The 21587-nt window shown below is 45.4% G+C and overlaps 1 protein-coding gene across 1 annotated transcript in view; it reads right to left on the bottom strand.

Annotated features, from left to right (window-relative positions):
* Nucleotides 1-21587, bottom strand: part of LOC123728087 (nuclear respiratory factor 1) — a 40988-nt gene that overhangs the window by 12903 nt on the left and 6498 nt on the right. Inside the window, exons 5-8 of the mRNA XM_045698656.1 lie at nucleotides 17553-17711; nucleotides 16631-16834; nucleotides 16006-16104; nucleotides 11848-12005 (exon numbers count right to left, since the gene is read on the bottom strand). Of these exons, the coding sequence (XP_045554612.1) occupies nucleotides 11848-12005; nucleotides 16006-16104; nucleotides 16631-16834; nucleotides 17553-17711 (620 nt within the window). The remainder of the gene's footprint in view (nucleotides 1-11847; nucleotides 12006-16005; nucleotides 16105-16630; nucleotides 16835-17552; nucleotides 17712-21587) is intronic.

Below are 21587 nucleotides of genomic sequence, written 5' to 3'. Positions count from 1 at the left end.
GATAGCAAATTTCAATTTACAAAAACAAAGTGTTCGTCTTTTGAGCTTCTAGTTATGAAATCTATGCAGCCTACTCACTCACTTTTTATAGCTACTGTTTACAGGCCTCCTGGGCCATATGCAGTGTTCCTCACTGAGTTCCCTGAATTCCTATCGGATCTTGTAGTCATAGCAGATAATATTCTAATTTTTGGTGACTTTAACATTCACATGGAAAAGTCCACAGACCCACTCCAAAAGGCTTTCGGAGCCATCATCGACTCAGTGGGTTTTGTCCAACATGACTCTGGACCTACTCACTGCCACAGTCATACTCTGGACCTAGTTTTGTCCCATGGAATAAATGTTGTGGATCTTAATGTTTTTCCTCATAAACCTGGATTATCGGACCACCATTTTATTACGTTTGCAATTGCAACAAATAATCTGCTCAGACCCCAACCAAGGAGCATTAAAAGTCGTGCTATAAATTCTCAGACAACCCAAAGATTCCTTGATGCCCTTCCAGACTGCCTCTGCCTACCCAAGGACGTCAGAGGACAAAAATCAGTTAACCACCTAACCGAGGAACTCAATTTAACCTTGCGCAATACCCTAGATGCAGTTGCACCCCTAAAAAATAAAAACATCTGTCATAAGAAACTAGCTCCCTGGTATACAGAAAATACACGAGCTCTGAAGCACGCTTCCAGAAAATTGGAACGGAAATGGCGCCACACCAAACTGGAAGTCTTCCAACTAGCTTGGAAAGACAGTACCGTGCAGTATCGAAGAGCCCTCACTGCTGCTCGATCATCCTATTTTTCCAACTTAATTTAGGAAAATAAGAACAATCCGAAATTTATTTTTGATACTGTCGCAAAGCTAACTAAAAAGCAGCCTTCGCAAATGGAGGATGGCTTTCACTTCAGCAGTAATAAATTTATGAACTTCTTTGAGGAAAAGATCATGATCATTAGAAAGCAAATTACAGACTCCTCTTTAAATCTGGGTATTCCTCCAAAGCTCCATCGTCCTGAGTCTACACAACTCTGCCAGGACCTAGGATCAAGGGGAGATACTAAAGTGTTTTAGTACTATATCTCTTGACACAATGATGAAAATAATCATGGCCTCCAAACCCTCAAGCTGCATACTGGACCCTATTCCAACTAAACTACTGAAAGAGCTGCTTCCTGTGCTTGGCCCTCCTATGTTGAACATAATAAACAGCTCTCTATCCACCGGATGTGTACCAAGCTCACTAAAAGTGTCAGTAATAAAGCCTCTCTTGAAAAAGCCGAATCTTGATCCAGAAATTATAAAAAACTATCGGCCTATATTGAATCTTCCATTCCTCTCAATTTTTTTTGAAAAAGCTGTTGCACAGCAACTCACTGCCTTCCTGAAGACAAAACAATGTATACGAAACGCTTCAGTCTGGTTTTAGACCCCATCATAGCACTGAGACTGCACTTGTGAAGGTGGTAAATGACCTTTTAATGACGTCAGACCGAGGCTCTGCATCTGTCCTCCTAGATCTTAGTGCCGCTTTTGATACCATCGATCACCACATTCTTTTGGAGAGATTGGAAACCCAAATTGGTCTACATGGACAAGTTCTGGCCTGGTTTAGATCTTATCTGTCGGAAAGATATCAGTTTGTCTCTGTGAATGGTTTGTCCTCTGACAAATCAATTGTAAATTTCGGTGTTCCTCAAGGTTCCGTTTTAGGACCACTATTGTTTTCACTATATATTTTACCTCTTGGGGATGTCATTTGAAAACATAATGTTAAATTTCACTGCTATGCGGACGACACACAGCTGTACATTTCAATGAAACATGGTGAAGCCCCAAAATTGCCCTCGCTAGAAGCCTGTGTTTCAGACATAAAGAAGTGGATGGCTGCAAACTTTCTTCTTTTAAACTCGGACAAAACAGAGATGCTTGTTCTAGGTCCCAAGAAACAAAGAGATCTTCTGTTGAATCTGACAATTAATCTGGATGGTTGTACAGTCGTCTCAAATAAAACTGTGAAGGACCTCAGCGTTACTCTAGACCCTGATCTCTCTTTTGAAGAACATATCAAGACTGTTTCAAGGACAGCTTTTTTCCATCTACGTAACATTGCAAAAATCAGAAACTTTGTCCAAAAATGACGCAGAAAAATTAATCCATGCTTTTGTTACTTCTAGGCTGGACTACTGCAATGCTCTACTTTCCGGCTACCGGATAAAGCACTAAATAAACTTCAGTTAGTGCTAAATACGGCTGCTAGAATCCTGACTAGAACCAAAACATTTGATCATATTACTCCAGTGCTAGCCTCCCTACACTGGCTTCCTGATAAGGCAAGGGCTGATTTCAAGGTTTTACTGCTAACCTACAAAGCATTACATGGGCTTGCTCCTACCTATCTTTCCGATTTGGTCCTGCCGTACATACCTACACGTACGCTACGGTCACAAGACGCAGGCCTCCTAATTGTCCCTAGAATTTCTAAGCAAACGGCTGGAGGTAGGGCTTTCTCCTGTAGAGCTCCATTTTTATGGAATGGTCTGCCTACCCATGTGAGAGACGCAGACTCAGTCTCAATCTTTAATCTTTACTTAAGACTTATCTCTTCAGTAGGTCCTATGATTAAGTATAGTCTGGCCCAGGAGTGTGAAGGTGAACGGAAAGGCTGGAGCAACGAACCGCCCTTGCTGTCTCTGCCTTGCCGGTTCCCCTCTTTCCACTGGGATTCTCTGCCTCTAACCCTTATACAGGGGCTGAGTCACTGGCTTACTGGTGTTCTTCCATGCCGTCCATGGGAGGGGTGCGTCACTTGAGTGGGTTGAGTCACTGACGTGGTCTTCCTGTCTGGGTTGGCGCCCCCCTTGGGTTGTGCCATGGCGGAGATCGTTGTGGGCTATACTCGGCCTTGTCTTAGGATGGTAAGTTGGTGGTTGGAGACATCCCTCTAGTGGTGTGGGGGCTGTGCTTTGGCAAAGTGGGTGGGGTTATATCCTGCCTGTTTGGCCCTGTCCGGGTGTATCATCGGATGGGGCCACAGTGTCTTCTGATCCCTCCTGTCTCAGCCTCCAGTATTTATGCTGCAGTAGTTTATGTGTCGGGGGGCTAGGGTCAGTCTGTTACATCTGGAGTATTTCTCTTGTCTTATCCGGTGTCCTGTGTGAATTTAAATATGCTCTCTCTAATTCTCTCTTTCTGTCTTTCTCTCGGAGGACCTGAGCCCTAGGACCATGCCTCAGGACTACCTGGTATGATGACTCCTTGCTGTCCCCAGTCCACCTGGCCGTGCTGCTGCTCCAGTTTCAACTGTTCTGCCTGCGGCTATGGAACCCTGACCTGTTCACCGGACGTGCTTGTTGCACCCTCGACAACTACTATGATTATTATTATTTGACCATGCTGGTCATTTATGAACATTTTAACATCTTGACCATGTTCTGTTATAATATCCACCCTGCACAGCCAGAAGAGGACTGGCCACCCCTCATAGCCTGGTTCCTCTCTAGGTTTCTTCCTAGGTTTTTGGCCTTTCTAGGGAGTTTTTCCTAGGGAGTTTTTCCTAGCCACCGTGCTTCTTTCACATGCTTTGCTTGCTGTTTGGGGTTTTAGGCTGGGTTTCTGTACAGCACTTTGAGATATCAGCTGATGTACGAAGGGCTATATAAAAATACATTTGATTTGATTAGAACACGGGGGGTGTGGGGTCATTAGAACACGTGGGGGTGGGGTCATTAGAACACGGGGGAGATGGGGTCATTAGAATACGGGGGAGATGGGGTCATTAGAACATGGGGGATGGGGTCATTAGAACATGGGGGATGGGGTCATTATAAAGCATCTTTTCTGCCATGGTCAACTTTGGGAATCTAAAAGACATGAGCTGGCGCACACCCAGAAAAAAGATTGTGTGGAGGTGCTGACTAACGGCGAATAAACTATAAAAATAAAGAGTCTAACACTCCATATATAAACTCCCAGTAATTTATTGGGTAAATCACCTTACTTTGGGAATCTGACACATATTCCTCAACACGGATACTAACTTCTAGTTCTCCTCTTCCAGCCAAACGACATAGGAAATATAATCAACACCCAAGAGTTTCATCCACAACGATTCATAGAATGACTGTTTACAGCTCACATTTATAGAACAAACTAAAGATCACACTGACAAGAATTGACATATCCCATTTTCAACCATTCTGTCATAATGAGAACATCCACTAGGATAAAAAAATAAGCTCTTTTTGAGAGAAAAAAAAAAGCCTTTTCCCTCCTCAGTGGGCACTGGGGGTTGGGAAACAGGGACGGAAGGTTCTGGCAGTGCAGAGTGCAACGCTGCTCACATGAGGTAACCAGGAGGGAAGAGGACTCCTGTAACAAGCCCCAATGGGAACTCCAAGACACTGGAGGAAATGACTCCAAACTACCGTAGTGTCGACGAGTGCACCGCCAGCATCTACCGTAGTGTTAACAAGTGCACCGCCAGCATCTTCACACTTAGTACACACAATAGGTTCCAAAAAACAAATGACTTTAAACCAGTTTTACTGTTTAGTTCACAAACACCCGTTACCACACTTTTGTGAAAAGTGCAAACTCATTCAGCAGTGGTTTTGTGAGGAATAAATGTAGCGGCTGATTGGTTGGTTAGCAACCACTTAACACCCCAGAAACCAGGCGAGGCAGTTGAGTACAAAGGTAACGGCTAATTAATTAACTAAAATTAAACACTGAAACGGGAGGAAAAAGCAGCTGACCCCATGTCCCTATGGGACCCTTAGTTTCCTGCTCCAACCGTCCCCGCTTTCTGACATCACAGGTGTTATAGAACTACCTATGCAATTAGAGACTATGGGAATAACACTATTCAGCCTAGTTGCCTGCCCCTCCCTTGTTACGGCTCAGACCCCAGGGTCTCGTGTCAGCACTTGCTGATATGAATACACCTAGATGCACTTTGTTCACGCTATAAGATGCCCCATTGCCAATGCAAGCACTGTCCTTAAAGGCCCAATGCAGCTGTTTTTATCTCAATATCAAATCATTTCTAGGTAACAATTAAGGACCTTACATGATTGTTTTCAATTAAAACGGTTTCAACTAAAATAGCTTCTTAATAAAGGACAATTTCTCAAACAAGAACTTTGCTAGGACTAGAGTGGTCTGAGTGGGGAGAGGAAAATGTAACTTCAGCTGTTATTGGCAGATGTTTGGAATCCTCTTTCTTATTGGTCTATTAACTAATTTACTGCATGGTGAAATTTCAGGCGGTCTTTTCAAACAGCTCTAACACTAAAATGGCATTATCATCATTTTATACAATTTCAAAGTATTATTCCAACCTCAGTGTGGAAATATATAAAACACAGGAAATCACCCATTTGACTGCACTGGGCTGGACCTTTAACCATCAGTGGGGGACATGCTAAACTGACCCAAAATCAGTGTCTATGGGCAACTTCATCCTACTCCATTATAAACAGAGAGGAGAGAGCATCTCTCAATCCCACTGCGGCATTCTGGGACAGCAGGATTCTGACTCCACACCCTTGTACCAGCATCCTGCATTAAGCCCACAGAGAGCCCCACCCCTAAGCAGTGCAGCAGGAGATGTGTGCATTGTGCACATTGTTTACAGAATTAGATTTCTCCCAATCTCAAAATGTTTCTGCAGGTTTCATTCAGTTTGGATGTTTTTAGATTGACACAGTGTGTTACGTAATGACATTCTGTAACAACATTATATCATGGTTACAGTTTTTATTTGATTTAACATTTAAATATACAGTTTAGTCTCACTGACATCAAATCTATTTCACAAGAGAAACCTGTTAGAGATGACTGTCAGTAGCTCAAAACATACACACTGATGACTGTGTTGCTCAAAACATACACACTGATGACTGTCAGTAGCTCAAAACATACACTGATGACTGTCAGTAGATCAAAACATACACACTGACGACTGTCAGTAGCTCAAAACATACACACTGACGACTGTGTTGCTCAAAACATACACACTGATGACTGTCAGTAGATCAAAACATACACACTGATGACTGTGTAGCTCAAAACATACACACTGACGACTGTCAGTAGCTCAAAACATACACACTGACGACTGTCAGTAGCTCAAAACATACACACTGACGACTGTCAGTAGCTCAAAACATACACACTGACGACTGTCAGTAGCTCAAAACATACACACTGACGACTGTCAGTTGCTCAAAACACACACACTGACGACTGTCAGTAGCTCAAAACACACACACTGACGACTGTCAGTAGCTCAAAACATACACACTGACGACTGTCGTAGCTCAAAACATACACACTGATGACTGTCAGTAGCTCAAAACACACACACTGATGACTGTCAGTAGCTCAAAACACACACACTGATGACTGTCAGTAGCTCAAAACACACACACTGATGACTGTCAGTAGCTCAAAACACACATACTGATGACTGTCAGTAGCTCAAAACACACATACTGATGACTGTCAGTAGCTCAAAACATACACACTGATGACTGTCAGTAGATCAAAACATACACACTGACGACTGTCAGTAGATCAAAACATACACACTGACGACTGTCAGTAGATCAAAACATACACACTGACGACTGTCAGTAGCTCAAAACATACACACTGACGACTGTCAGTAGCTCAAAACATACACACTGACGACTGTCAGTTGCTCAAAACATACACACTGACGACTGTGTTGCTCAAAACATACACACTGACGACTGTGTTGCTCAAAACATACACACTGACGACTGTCGTTGCTCAAAACATACACACTGACGACTGTGTTGCTCAAAACATACACACTGACGACTGTGTAGATCAAAACATACACACTGACGACTGTGTAGATCAAAACATACACACTGACGACTGTCAGTAGCTCAAAACATACACACTGACGACTGTCAGTAGCTCAAAACATACACACTGACGACTGTGTTGCTCAAAACATACACACTGACGACTGTGTAGCTCAAAACATACACACTGACGACTGTGTAGCTCAAAACATACACACTGACGACTGTCAGTAGCTCAAAACATACACACTGATGACTGTCAGTAGCTCAAAACATACACACTGACGACTGTCAGTAGCTCAAAACATACACACTGACGACTGTGTTGCTCAAAACATACACACTGATGACTGTGTAGATCAAAACATACACACTGATGACTGTCAGTAGCTCAAAACATACACACTGATGACTGTCAGTAGCTCAAAACATACACACTGATGACTGTCAGTAGCTCAAAACATACACACTGATGACTGTCAGTAGCTCAAAACACACACACTGATGACTGTCAGTAGCTCAAAACACACACACTGATGACTGTCAGTAGCTCAAAACACACATACTGATGACTGTCAGTAGCTCAAAACACACATACTGATGACTGTCAGTAGCTCAAAACATACACACTGATGACTGAGTAGCTCAAAACACACACACTGATGACTGTCAGTAGCTCAAAACACACACACTGATGACTGTCAGTAGCTCAAAACACACACACTGATGACTGTCAGTAGCTCAAAACACACACACTGATGACTGTCAGTAGCTCAAAACACACACACTGATGACTGTCAGTAGCTCAAAACACACATACTGATGACTGTCAGTAGCTCAAAACACACATACTGATGACTGTCAGTAGCTCAAAACATACACACTGATGACTGAGTAGCTCAAAACATACACACTGATGACTGTCAGTAGATCAAAACATACACACTGATGACTGTCAGTAGCTCAAAACATACACACTGACGACTGTCAGTAGCTCAAAACATACACACTGACGACTGTCAGTAGCTCAAAACATACACACTGACGACTGTGTTGCTCAAAACATACACACTGACGACTGTGTTGCTCAAAACATACACACTGACGACTGTGTTGCTCAAAACATACACACTGACGACTGTGTTGCTCAAAACATACACACTGACGACTGTGTAGATCAAAACATACACACTGACGACTGTGTAGATCAAAACATACACACTGACGACTGTGTAGATCAAAACATACACACTGACGACTGTCAGTAGCTCAAAACATACACACTGACGACTGTCGTAGCTCAAAACATACACACTGATGACTGTCAGTAGCTCAAAACATACACACTGATGACTGTCAGTAGCTCAAAACATACACACTGATGACTGTCAGTAGCTCAAAACACACACACTGATGACTGTCAGTAGCTCAAAACACACACACTGATGACTGTCAGTAGCTCAAAACACACACACTGATGACTGTCAGTAGCTCAAAACACACACACTGATGACTGTCAGTAGCTCAAAACACACACACTGATGACTGTCAGTAGCTCAAAACACACACACTGATGACTGTCAGTAGCTCAAAACATACACACTGATGACTGTCAGTAGATCAAAACATACACACTGATGACTGTCAGTAGATCAAAACATACACACTGATGACTGTCAGTAGCTCAAAACATACACACTGATGACTGTCAGTAGCTCAAAACATACACACTGACGACTGTGTTGCTCAAAACATACACACTGACGACTGTGTAGATCAAAACATACACACTGACGACTGTCAGTAGCTCAAAACATACACACTGACGACTGTGTTGCTCAAAACATACACACTGACGACTGTGTTGCTCAAAACATACACACTGACGACTGTGTTGCTCAAAACATACACACTGGCGACTGTGTAGCTCAAAACATACACACTGATGACTGTCAGTAGCTCAAAACATACACACTGATGACTGTCAGTAGCTCAAAACACACACACTGATGACTGTCAGTAGCTCAAAACATACACACTGATGACTGAGTAGCTCAAAACATACACACTGATGACTGTCAGTAGATCAAAACATACACACTGATGACTGTCAGTAGATCAAAACATACACACTGATGACTGTCAGTAGATCAAAACATACACACTGACGACTGTCAGTAGCTCAAAACATACACACTGACGACTGTGTTGCTCAAAACATACACACTGACGACTGTGTTGCTCAAAACATACACACTGATGACTGTGTAGATCAAAACATACACACTGATGACTGTGTAGATCAAAACATACACACTGACGACTGTCAGTAGCTCAAAACATACACACTGACGACTGTGTTGCTCAAAACATACACACTGACGACTGTGTTGCTCAAAACATACACACTGACGACTGTGTTGCTCAAAACATACACACTGATGACTGTCAGTAGCTCAAAACATACACACTGATGACTGTCAGTAGCTCAAAACACACACACTGATGACTGTCAGTAGCTCAAAACATACACACTGATGACTGAGTAGCTCAAAACATACACACTGATGACTGTCAGTAGATCAAAACATACACACTGATGACTGTCAGTAGATCAAAACATACACACTGATGACTGTCAGTAGCTCAAAACATACACACTGATGACTGTCAGTAGCTCAAAACATACACACTGATGACTGTCAGTAGCTCAAAACATACACACTGATGACTGTCAGTAGCTCAAAACATACACACTGATGACTGTCAGTAGATCAAAACATACACACATACACACTGATGACTGTCAGTAGCTCAAAACATACACACTGATGACTGTCAGTAGATCAAAACATACACACTGATGACTGTCAGTAGATCAAAACATACACACTGATGACTGTCAGTAGATCAAAAGATACACTCTGATGACTAGGTGTAACTCTTGGGTAAAACACATGTATTGACAAAGGAAGGCCGCTGTCCTGCAGTCCTTGCCAGTGAGTATCTTTACTCTCAGTATTCAGCTAATGGGTCCACAGGTCATGAGGTCATCACTCACCAACTAGCCTACAGTAGTCGAACCAATAGCAGTCCGCTGTGGAGCCTGGGGAATTGGGATGGTTTATAAAGCGCCAGAGGCACAGCCCATGGGTCACCTGACCAACAGGGCTCTGCCTCGTCCTATCAGAAGGTCCGTATGAGGTTGTGCATTACGTCATGCAGCCAGGCCCGGTTGGTCACATTTGACTGCACTAGGCCTTTAAGTAAACATGGATGGGTCATCTAATGGCTGTGGTATCTGTGTGTTGTCATTATGAAGACTGGTCCCCCAGACTAAGTACTCTCAATAGTCACCTACTCCCAGAGTCAGTGCAGATACAGCATATGGCCTGATTGTCCACAATGCTGTTGAGATGCACATTTTCTTCGCCTGGCTGGACGACCCTGCTTGTCCCTTGACACCAACCCCCCTGAACACGCCCTACCTGTTAAGTGCCATGGTGACGGTGTGCCCTAATGAACACGCCCTACCTGTTAAGTGCCATGGTGACGGTGTGCCCTAATGAACACGCCCTACCTGTTAAGTGCCATGGTGACTGTGTGCCCTAATGAACACTCCCCACCTAATTAAATGCCATGGTGACGGTGTGCCCTAATGAACACGCCCCTACCCGTTAACCTGTTGGGGCTAGGGGGCAGTATTTGCACGGCCGGATAAAAAACGTACCCGATTTAAACTGGTTACTACTCTTGCCCAGAAACGAGAATATGCATATAATTAGTAGATTTGGATAGAAACCACTCTAAAGTTTCTAAAAATGTTTGAATGGTGTCTGTGAGTATAACAGAACTCATATGGCAGGCCAAAACCTGAGAAGATTCCATACAGGAAGTGCCCCGTCTGACAATTTGTTCTCCTTCTGTGGCATCTCTATCGAAAATACAGCATCTCTGCTGTAACGTGACATTTTCTAAGGCTTCCATTGGCTCTCAGAAGGCGCCAGAAAGTGGAATGGGGTGTCTGCAGTCTCCGGGCGAAGTACAGGAGCTCTGTTTGTGAGTGGTCAGGCTGGGAACAGTGACACTGAAGATGCGCGTCCACGAGACTACTAAATTTTTTTCTTTCAGCCTTTGAATGAATACAACGTCGCCCGGTTGGAATATTATCGCTATTTTACGAGAAAAATAGCATAAAAATTTATTTTAAACAGCGTTTCACATGCTTCGAAGTACGGTACGGGAATATTTAGAATTTGTTTGTCACGAAATGCGCTTGCTCGTCACCCTTCGGATTCTGACCTGAACGCACGAACAAAACGGAGCTATTTGAATATAACTATGGATTATTTGGAACCAAAACAACATTTGTTGTTGAAGTAGAAGTCCTGGGAGTGCATTCTGACGAAGAACAGCAAAGGTAATCCAATTTTTCTTATAGTAAATCTGAGTTTGGTGAGGGCCAAACTTGGTGGGTGTCAAATTAGCTAGCCGTGATGGCCGGGCTATGTACTTAGAATATTGCAAAATGTGCTTTCGCCGAAAAGCTATTTTAAAATCTGACACCGCGATTGCATAAAGGAGTTCTGTATCTATAATTCTTAAAATAATTGTTATGTATTTTGTGAACGTTATTCATGAATGAAAATGGCTGTGTGATTATTATTATTTTTGGCAGAGTACTCTCCTGACATAATCTAATGTTTTGCTTTAGCTGTAAAGCCTTTTGAAATCGGACAATGTGGTTAGATTAACGAGAGTCTTATCTTTCAAATGGTGTAAAATAGTCCTATGTTTGAGAACTTTGAATTATGACATTTTGTGGTTTTAAATTTGGCGCTCTGATTTGTCACTGGCTGTTGAATAGTGTTGGACGATTTCGTCCCACGTACCCCTAGAGAGGTTAAGTGCCATGGTGACGGTGTGCCCTAATGAACACGCCCTACCCGTTAAGTGGGTCTAACACGCCCTACCCTAGTGACGGTGTGCCCTAATGAACACGCCCTACCCGTTAAGTGCCATGGTGACGGTGGCTCCCTGCTGCATCTCCTGGGAGGCGGCGACAGCGGCCTCGGCGAGGGACGCGACCGCCTGATTGGCCTCGGACGCCTGTGTGGTCTGTATGGTCATCTCCCCACCCTGTAGAGTCGCCCAGTTCTGCTCAACCTGGCCAGTAAGGAGGGATGGAGGGGGAGAGAGGGATGGAGGAGGAGAGAGGGATGGAGGGGAGAGAGGGATGGAGGGGGAGAGAGGGGGAGAGAGGGATGGAGGGGGAGAGAGGGATGGAGGGGGAGAGAGGGATGGAGGGGGAGAGAGGGATGGAGGGGGAGAGAGGGATGGAGGAAGAAGGAGGGATGGAGGAAGGGGTGAGGGAGGGATTGAGGGGGGGAAATAGGATAGAAGGAAGAGGGTAAGAGAGAGGGAGAGCAAGTGAGAGATGGAGAGAGGAAGTCGTAAGAGAGATGGAGAGAGAGTAAGAGGGGGAAAGTGACAGAGAGAGGCAGAGTTAGGGTGTTTCTACACTACAACAAACAAAAACGAGTATGATTGTGATCCTTCGACAAACATTTGTCATAGTCAATTAACATAAAATGTGACGTAGATCTGCCGCTTACAATAAACTGTGGCGACACCTCCATCGGTAACGTGCGACACACCGACATATTCTGGTGAAGAGTAGAGAACTTGGTATTCAGCAATGATATTGAAACAAGTATGAAGTTGCATTGCAGGGTTACAGAACAGTAAATATAACATGTTCCTCAACAAGAGATGAAGGCATAGTGATTTATGATAATCCTACAAATACCATATCATGCAAATTACAATAAAAATGTTTTGTTGGCTAACATATTCAGACAACGCATAAAAGCTTTTGTTGTTGTTGATTAAAATGATTAAAAGCTTTTTTTCCTCCCCAATTTCATGATATCCAATTGGTAGTTAGTCTTGTCCCATCGCTGCAACTCCCCTACGGACCCGGGAGAGGCGAAGGTCGAGGGCCATGCGTCCTCCGAAACACGACCCCGCCAAGCCGCACTGCTACTTGACACACTGCTCGTTTAACTCGGAAGCCAACCGCACCAAATGTGTCGGAGGAAAAGCCGTACAGTTGGCGACAGAAGTCAGCGTGCATGCGCCCGGCCCGCCACAAGGACTCGCTAGTGCGCTATGGGACAAGGACATCCCGGCCGGCCAAACCCTCTCTTAACCCGGACAACGCTGGGCCAATTGTACGCCGCCTCATGGGTTTCCTGGTCGCGGCCGGCTGTTTGAACCCGGGTCTGTAGGGACGCCTCTAGCACTGAGATGCAGTGTTTTAGACCGCTGTGCACTCGGGAGGCCGGAACGCATTAAAGTCTTGAGTAATATTAAATTCTATTTAAAACCATATCCTTGTATTGATCATCTCTTGAAAATGAAATAGGACTATATACCAACAGGATTATTTATCCATGCGTGCACATCTATGGCTAGCAGTATCGCCGGATCCCAGAGTGTAAGGTACACCACACTAGCAGTATCGCCGGATCCCAGAGTGTAAGGTACACCACACTAGCAGTATCGCCGGATCCCAGAGTGTAAGGTACACCACACTAGCAGTATCGCCGGATCCCAGAGTGTAAGGTACACCACACTAGCAGTATCGCCGGATCCCAGAGTGTAAGGTACACCACACTAGCAGTATCGCCGGATCCCAGAGTGTAAGGTACACCACACTAGCAGTATCGCCGGATCCCAGAGTGTAAGGTACACCACACTAGCAGTATCGCCGGATCCCAGAGTGTAAGGTACACCACACTAGCAGTATCGCCGGATCCCAGAGTGTAAGGTACACCACACTAGCAGTATCGCCGGATCCCAGAGTGTAAGGTACACCACACTAGCAGTATCGCCGGATCCCAGAATGTAAGGTACACCACACTAGCAGTATCGCCGGATCCCAGAATGTAAGGTACACCACACTAGCAGTATCGCCGGATCCCAGAATGTAAGGTACACCACACTAGCAGTATCGCCGGATCCCAGAGTGTAAGGTACACCACACTAGCAGTATCGCCGGATCCCAGAGTGTAAGGTACACCACACTAGCAGTATCGCCGGATCCCAGAATGTAAGGTACACCACACTAGCAGTATCGCCGGATCCCAGAGTGTAAGGTACACCACACTAGCAGTATCGCCGGATCCCAGAGTGTAAGGTACACCACACTAGCAGTATCGCCGGATCCCAGAATGTAAGGTACACCACACTAGCAGTATCGCGGATCCCAGAGTGTAAGGTACACCACACACTAGCAGTATCGCGGATCCCAGAGTGTAAGGTACACCACACTAGCAGTATCGCCGGATCCCAGAGTGTAAGGTACACCAGCACTAGCAGTATCGCGATCCCAGAGTGTAAGGTACACCACACTAGCAGTATCGCCGGATCCCAGAATGTAAGGTACACCACACTAGCAGTATCGCCGGATCCCAGAGTGTAAGGTACACCACACTAGCAGTATCGCTGGATCCCAGAATGTAAGGTACACCACACTAGCAGTATCGCTGGATCCCAGAATGTAAGGTACACCACACTAGCAGTATCGCTGGATCCCAGAATGTAAGGTACACCACACTAGCAGTATCGCTGGATCCCAGAATGTAAGGTACACCACACTAGCAGTATCGCCGGATCCCAGAATGTAAGGTACACCACACTAGCAGTATCGCTGGATCCCAGAATGTAAGGTACACTACAGTGCTGCATGTTCTACAACACTTAACATAATGAAACAAAAACAAGACTGATTTCTATGGCGCTTTTTATATCAGCGCAGGGTTTTTTCTGGATCAAAAAAGGGCTTAGGTGGTGGGCGTGGCAACGGGCGCAGTCAGCCCGTAGGCGCAGATGAATTTAAGAGGCCCTCATCTTGATGGTGTACAGTATTATTTGCATTTTATGCCAATTTCCCGCAGTTCTACACATTTCTCCATGAAGCGGAGATAATTTTCTGCAGTTCTACACATTTCTCCATGGAGCGGAGATCATTTTCTGCAGTTCTACACATTTCTCCATGGAGCGGAGATCATTTTCTGCAGTTCTACACATTTCTCCATGGAGCGGAGATCATTTTCTGCAGTGCTCACATTTCTCCATGGAGAAGAGATCATTTTCAGGAGGTTTTAAAAGTTCATTTCCTGCAGGGCTCACATTTCTCCATGGAGCAGAGATCATTTTCTGCAGTTCTACATATTTCTCCATGGAGCTGGGAGAAGATATTGCAATTTTAAAGCAAAATTCCTGCAGTTCTGCCATGGCTAATGCAGTGTTATTTTGCTCAAACATAATAACAAAATCAATACTGGTAAATTTATTGTTTTTACTTTGGTGATTGTTAGTTCTCAAAGATCATATTCTAATATATATACATCTAGTCTTTTCTACATCCGTTATATCTGTTGTTTAAGTTTACACTGAAAAGTGTTTGTCCATCCCGAAAATCTATCAAAAATAAAAACGTTTTTCTCCCTCACTGTGTGGACTTAGGTGACCCGATAAACCGTTCAGGCGGCCCGCCCAAGGATTTCAATGGCAGAAAAATCCCTGTCAGCGCTTTAAATAGTAAGGGGGGAAATCACCTCATCCATGACCAATGTGTAGAACCCACCTGGGTGTGGTCTGGACTGCCCCTTTGCGCCAGAAAGCTCACCACACATCAACTATTGCCGAGGAGAGGTGAGGAATGATATATGCCAATTAGGAATCAGGAGATGGTTAACATTAGCATCTCAAAAAGAGGAAACGCTGTCCGCACACTGCAGAAAAACGACCTTCAGGCTTAAAACGCCATCAAAATCGTTTTGTATTTATTTATTATAAGTGATAAGGTGTAAAGGGGCATATTGCCTAAAAGTGTGTAATGGAGCCAGTCAAAGAAACATTTCAGCTACACGCTATGTTCACTACTCTGGAGACTTAACAGTAACATTAACACTCCTCACAGAATAGTAGTAACACACCTTACACACAGGAGGGACTGTCATTACAACCGCATACAGTCATCAGATAGGAGAATCAGGTGTCTCTGCACATGTGTGTATTTGGAAGCGTGTGTGTGTGTGTGTGTGTGTGTGTGCGCGTTTGTGTTCTGAGAGACTGATGAGGTGTGTGGTGTGTGTACCTCTCCGTCGTTCACAGTGTAGTTGACCTGGGCCACGGTCACTGTGCCTGGCAGCTCCGAGGCATCGGCCAGAGTGGCCACCGTCTGCCCTGTGCCCACCTGAGGGGAAGAGAGAGGAAAAGAGAGTTAGAGACAGAGAGAGGAAAGGGAGATTACAATGGGCAGCCTGGGTACAAAACAGCCAAATCCTTCCCATGGATTATATCCCTTCAAATCATCACCCAGGGCATCTTTTAATCACCACCCAGAGAGAGGGAGGCCTGCCGGCCCGTCCAGGGACAGGGGCCCGCGCCCATGGACAGGGAGGCCTGCGGCCGCCATTTACGGGCCTCGGCCGTCTATAGACAGGAGGCCTGCGGCCGTCTATAGACAGGAGGCCTGCGGCCGCCCATAGACAGGGAGGCCTGCGGCCGCCTATAGACAGGGAGGCCTGCGGCCGTCTATAGACAGGGAGGCCTGCGGCATCTGGATCCTTAGTAGGGTTGCAAAATTCCAGATCTTGGGCCAGTTTGGCATTACCCCACAAAAAAATAAGCTGATCTGTTCCTAGGGGAAACTTTACCCCGGAACTTGACCAAATATTGGTTAAGGGAGATCCTAGATCTGTACCTATGGGAAATCTGACCTGTATGAGGGAGACGGTGCCGTCGGGGTTGCTGATGGTCTGCACCACGGTCTGTGAGGGCACCAGGTGGGTGATGCTGTGGGTGGCCGTGGTCATGGCCGTGTGCTGTGGCACCTGGTCCTCAAAGGCGTACAGCAGGTCCTCGCGCCCATGCTGCTTGTAGCAGTTCTTCACGATGGTCCGCAGCGCCTGCGTCCACGACACCTAGCAAGGGGCGCCACAGCACGAGATGTTATACAAGGGGACTGGTAGATTGTTTGTGTTGTTTCCGGTACTCTTGAAACCCAGACAGAATTACGCCATGTTTCACTATAGTTTAACTTTACTAATTGATATAGTGGAGTGAAACGGAGCTGAATTCAGTCTGGGCTTTAGTTGCAATACATAAATCATTTGAATAAGTAATTTCATTGCAATGATATTCTGATGGTATACTTTTTTGTATATTGTTGTCTTTTATGTAAAATAGTAAGTCAAACAAAATGTACATTTGTATTCATTGATACCTATGCTTCATAACTAAACATATTTTAAACAGTAAAGAAGTCATTTCCACATAACTTATTGTTGGATTGTCCCTGGTAGAACTCTATCCCACCAAGTTATTTGTGTTGGATTGTCCCTGGTAGAACTCTATCCCACCAAGTTATTTGTGTTGGATTGTCCCTGGTAGAACTCTAATGTCCCGTGACTCTATCCCACCAAGTTATTTGTGTTGGATTGTCCCTGGTAGAACTCTATCCCACCAAGTTATTAGTGTTGGATTGTCCCTGGTAGAACTCTGTCCCACCAAGTTATTATTCTCTAACCGTCTCCACTCAAAGACCCTTTGACCTCCACAACGTCCTACCTCTCTACCATATTCAACATTGTAATGATACCAGGGAGGCAATTCACAGGGAAAGTTTGTTTTCATCCTCACCCTCTGTTTCTGTTCCTCAGTGCGCACGTCGCTGCGCACGTTGGCCCAGGGGATGTCCTCTGGCCACCAGATGGGCTTGCAGCTCTCCTTGCCCCAGCCAGGCTTGCCCCTGCCCGTCGAATACTTCAGCATCTCTGGGATGAACGCTCGCAGCTGGGCCTGACCAGAGGAAACAAGATACAGGGGGTGAGTGGTACACACACACACACACACACACACACACACACGCGCCCTTGACTAGGGGAGGGAAGCGGTATTGATTACATACCTGCAGCTTGCTGAGGTGGACTGGGCCCAGAAATAGGATTTCTAAAAAGGAGACCACACTGCACTGAGGTCTATCTACAGGCCAGTCTATGACTGATGCTCCAGTCTGCCTCCCTGACTGATGAACTAAGACAATCTTGGCCTAATGGCTCTGAACTTGGGTGGCACTGAATGGAAGAAAACAGACTGAAACCTAGAGGGACTACCTGGACTGCGCTCTTTCCTTTTCCGCTGAAAAACATTTTACAACTTTTCGCTGTTGCCTGCCCAAATGAACAAAACCCTGTTCTGGGCAGAAAACCTGAACCGCCTCAATAGCTGACACTCTAGTCTCCATCAGTTGTACTGTAACAAACAACTACATCCAGATAAACACACCCATATTAACTACAGTTCAATAACATGTTAACAGACTGCTGTAGTGACCAGAGGAGATTCACTACAGTTCAATAACATGTTAACAGACTGCTGTAGTGACCAGAGGAGATTCAGTGAGATTCACTACAGTTCAATAACATGTTAACAGACTGCTGTAGTGACCAGAGGAGATTCACTACAGTTCAATAACATGTTAACAGACTGCTGTAGTGACCAGAGGAGATTCAGTGAGATTCACTACAGTTCAATAACATGTTAACAGACTGCTGTAGTGACCAGAGGAGATTCACTACAGTTCAATAACATGTTAACAGACTGCTGTAGTGACCAGAGGAGATTCACTACAGTTCAATAACATGTTAACAGACTGCTGTAGTGACCAGAGGAGATTCACTACAGTTCAATAACATGTTAACAGACTGCTGTAGTGACCAGAGGAGATTCACTACAGTTCAATAACATGTTAACAGACTGCTGTAGTGACCAGAGGAGATTCAACTACAGACTGCTGTGTGACAGGGGATTCACTACAGTTCAATAACATGTTAACAGACTGCTGTAGTGACCAGAGGAGATTCACTACAGTTCAATAACATGTTAACAGACTGCTGTAGTGACCAGAGGAGATTCAGTAGATCTACAGTTCAATAACATGTTAACAGACTGCTGTAGTGACCAGAGGAGATTCAGTAGTAGTTTTAAACCAGTAGTAGGTGGATGATGTTTCATTCATTCTCCCTACTGTTTAAGTGGTGTGCTGTACTCTGTGAACTGTACTCTGAACAGTTAGGATTGACGACTAACCACAATGAAGCCTGATTGCTTGGACTCATCCAACCTATTTGCATAAGAGGCCTCCTCATTTATTTATTCTGATTTGCCCCCTCCTCCTCTGAGATGAAGGGGGCCTTACCAGTGCCCTGTGTGTGTGGTATGTGTAGCCCTGTGTGTGTGTCTTCCCCAGCTGGGGTGGGTTTAGTCCCCATGTCCTCAGTGTCCCTGGTAATACTGGGGCCGGGGTAGGGATGGGGCCACTGCAGCATCTACCCACATTGACATCACTGAGTAGATTTGGCTAAAAATAGAATCACCACACAGCTATCCAGTTTGCTCTGTGTTCTGAGAGAGTAGACAAAATGGCGGTGCCTTGACTGGCTCTGGACAGTCTGAAACATGGATGGGTAACCTCTGGTAATAACATATCATACTAGAAATTGTTTTTGAGAAAGCCATTCTGACCCGTCTTCGTCTCAGTCCTGCTGTAGTTGCAGCCAGTGAATTAGCGTTTGGAGAAACCCTCTCAAAAACAACAGAAACACACATGTCAGAGTTTATAAAATGGAGACCGACAAAGACTAGTTTACTAATGTAGCAGGTAGCAACAGCTATAGTAAGCTCCTCAGTGCCTCTGTTTCTCCACCTGAAGCTGGTGAGGGGGGGAATTGGGGGACAGATGGCCTAATTACAGTGACTGTGTGTGGCGTTAACCCCCCTCCCTTTGGTCTAATCCGGCAGGCTATCAGCCAATCAGCAGCCAGCCACTCCAAACCCAAAGAGCTGTAATTACGGGTTGGCTCACCCTGGCTGGTCTCTTGACTCACCTGCTGCTCCTAGGCTCTCCATACCACCAGCCACCAGGGCCCTCTCGTGAACTCCCCAAACCCAGCCAGATGAGCCTCTCCAGGGATAGTCAGGCTGACTCCCCTCCCCTGGTTGTCACTCAATCCCTATCCATCTTACAACCTCTTATTTGAGCCTTTCTCCTGGCACAACCATGTCTTCCACTCCACTACTATATTTAACCTTTACATGTATACAGGTTTGTCTCATTGAGAGCATCTCTTTTGAAAGAGACACCTATTCAGCATAGTAGCAGTCGACAGACTACATCTCCACAAAGCCCATACTCTCCCGTCACTCTGGCCCCAGCCAGGTGAGTGTCCTGGGATACTGATTTGACCTGGCTCTCCAGCTGCTCCAGAACCCCCCCCCGTTGCAAAACCTGGACACATACAAATCAGCTGGGCTAGACAATCTGGACCCTCTCTTCCGAAAATTATTCGCCGCCATTGTCTCAACCCATATTACCAGTCTGTTCAACCTCTCTTTCGTATTGTCCGAGATCCCTAAAGATTGGAAAGCTGCCGCCGTCATCCCCCTATTCAAAGGGGGTGACACTCTAGACCCAAACTGTTATAGACCTATATCCATCCTGCCCTGCCTTTCTAAGGTCTTCGAAAGCCAAGTTAATAAACAGATCACTAACCATTTTGAATCCCACCGTACCTTCTCCGCTGTGCAATCTGGCTTCCAAGGTACTAAACGATATCATAACCACCATTGATAAAAGACAGTACTGTGCAGCCGTCTTCATCGACCTGGCCAAGGTTTTCGACTCTGTCAATCACCGTATTCTTATCGGTAGACTCAACAGCCTTGGTTTCTCAAATGACTGCCTCGCCTGGTTCACCAACTACGTCTCAGAGTTCAGTGTGTCAAATCGGAGGGCCTGTTGTCCGGACCTCTGGCAGTCTCTATGGGGGTGCCACAGGGTTCAATTCTTGGGCCGACTCTCTTCTCTGTATATATCAATGATGTCGCTCTCGCTGCTGATGATTCTCTGATCCACCTCTATGCAGACGACACCATTCTGTATACTTCTGGCCCCTTTTTGGACACAGTGTTAACTAACCTCCAAACGAGCTTCAATGCCATAAAACACTACTTCCGTGGCCTCGAACTGCTCTTAAACGCTAGTAAAAGTAAATGCATGCTTTTCAACCGTTCGCTGCCCGCAACCACCCGTCCGCCCGACTAGCATCACTACTCTGGACGGTTCTGACTTAGAATATGTGGAACTCTACAAATACCTAGGTGTCTGGCTAGACTGTAAACTTTTCTTCCAGACTCATATTAAACATCTCCAATCCAAAATGAAATCTAGAATTGGCTTCCTATTTCGCAACAAAGCCTCCTTCACTCACGCCGCCAAACATACCCTCGTAAAACTGACTATCCTACCGATCCTTGACTTCGGGCGATGCCATTTACAAAATAGCCTCCAACACTCTACTCAGCAAACTGGATGCAGTCTATCACAGTGCCATCCGTTTTGTCACCAAAGCCCCATATATCACCCACCACTGCGACCTGTATGCTCTAGTCGGCTGGCCCTCGCTACATATTCGTCGCCAGACCCACTGGCTCCAGGTCATCTATAAGTCTTTGCTAGGTAAAGCTCCGCCTTATCTCAGCTCAATGGTCACGATAACAGCACCCACCCGTAGCACGCGCTCCAGCAGGTATCTCTCACTGGTCATCCCCAAAGACAACACCTCCTTTGGCCGACCTTTCCTTCCAGTTCTCTGCTGCCAATGACTGGAACGAATC

Source organism: Salmo salar, chromosome ssa17 (assembly GCF_905237065.1).
Source record: "Salmo salar chromosome ssa17, Ssal_v3.1, whole genome shotgun sequence".
Taxonomy (NCBI): Eukaryota; Metazoa; Chordata; class Actinopteri; order Salmoniformes; family Salmonidae; genus Salmo; species Salmo salar.
Note: the sequence above shows the minus strand (reverse complement) of the source record. Positions and strands in the feature narration are given on the sequence as shown.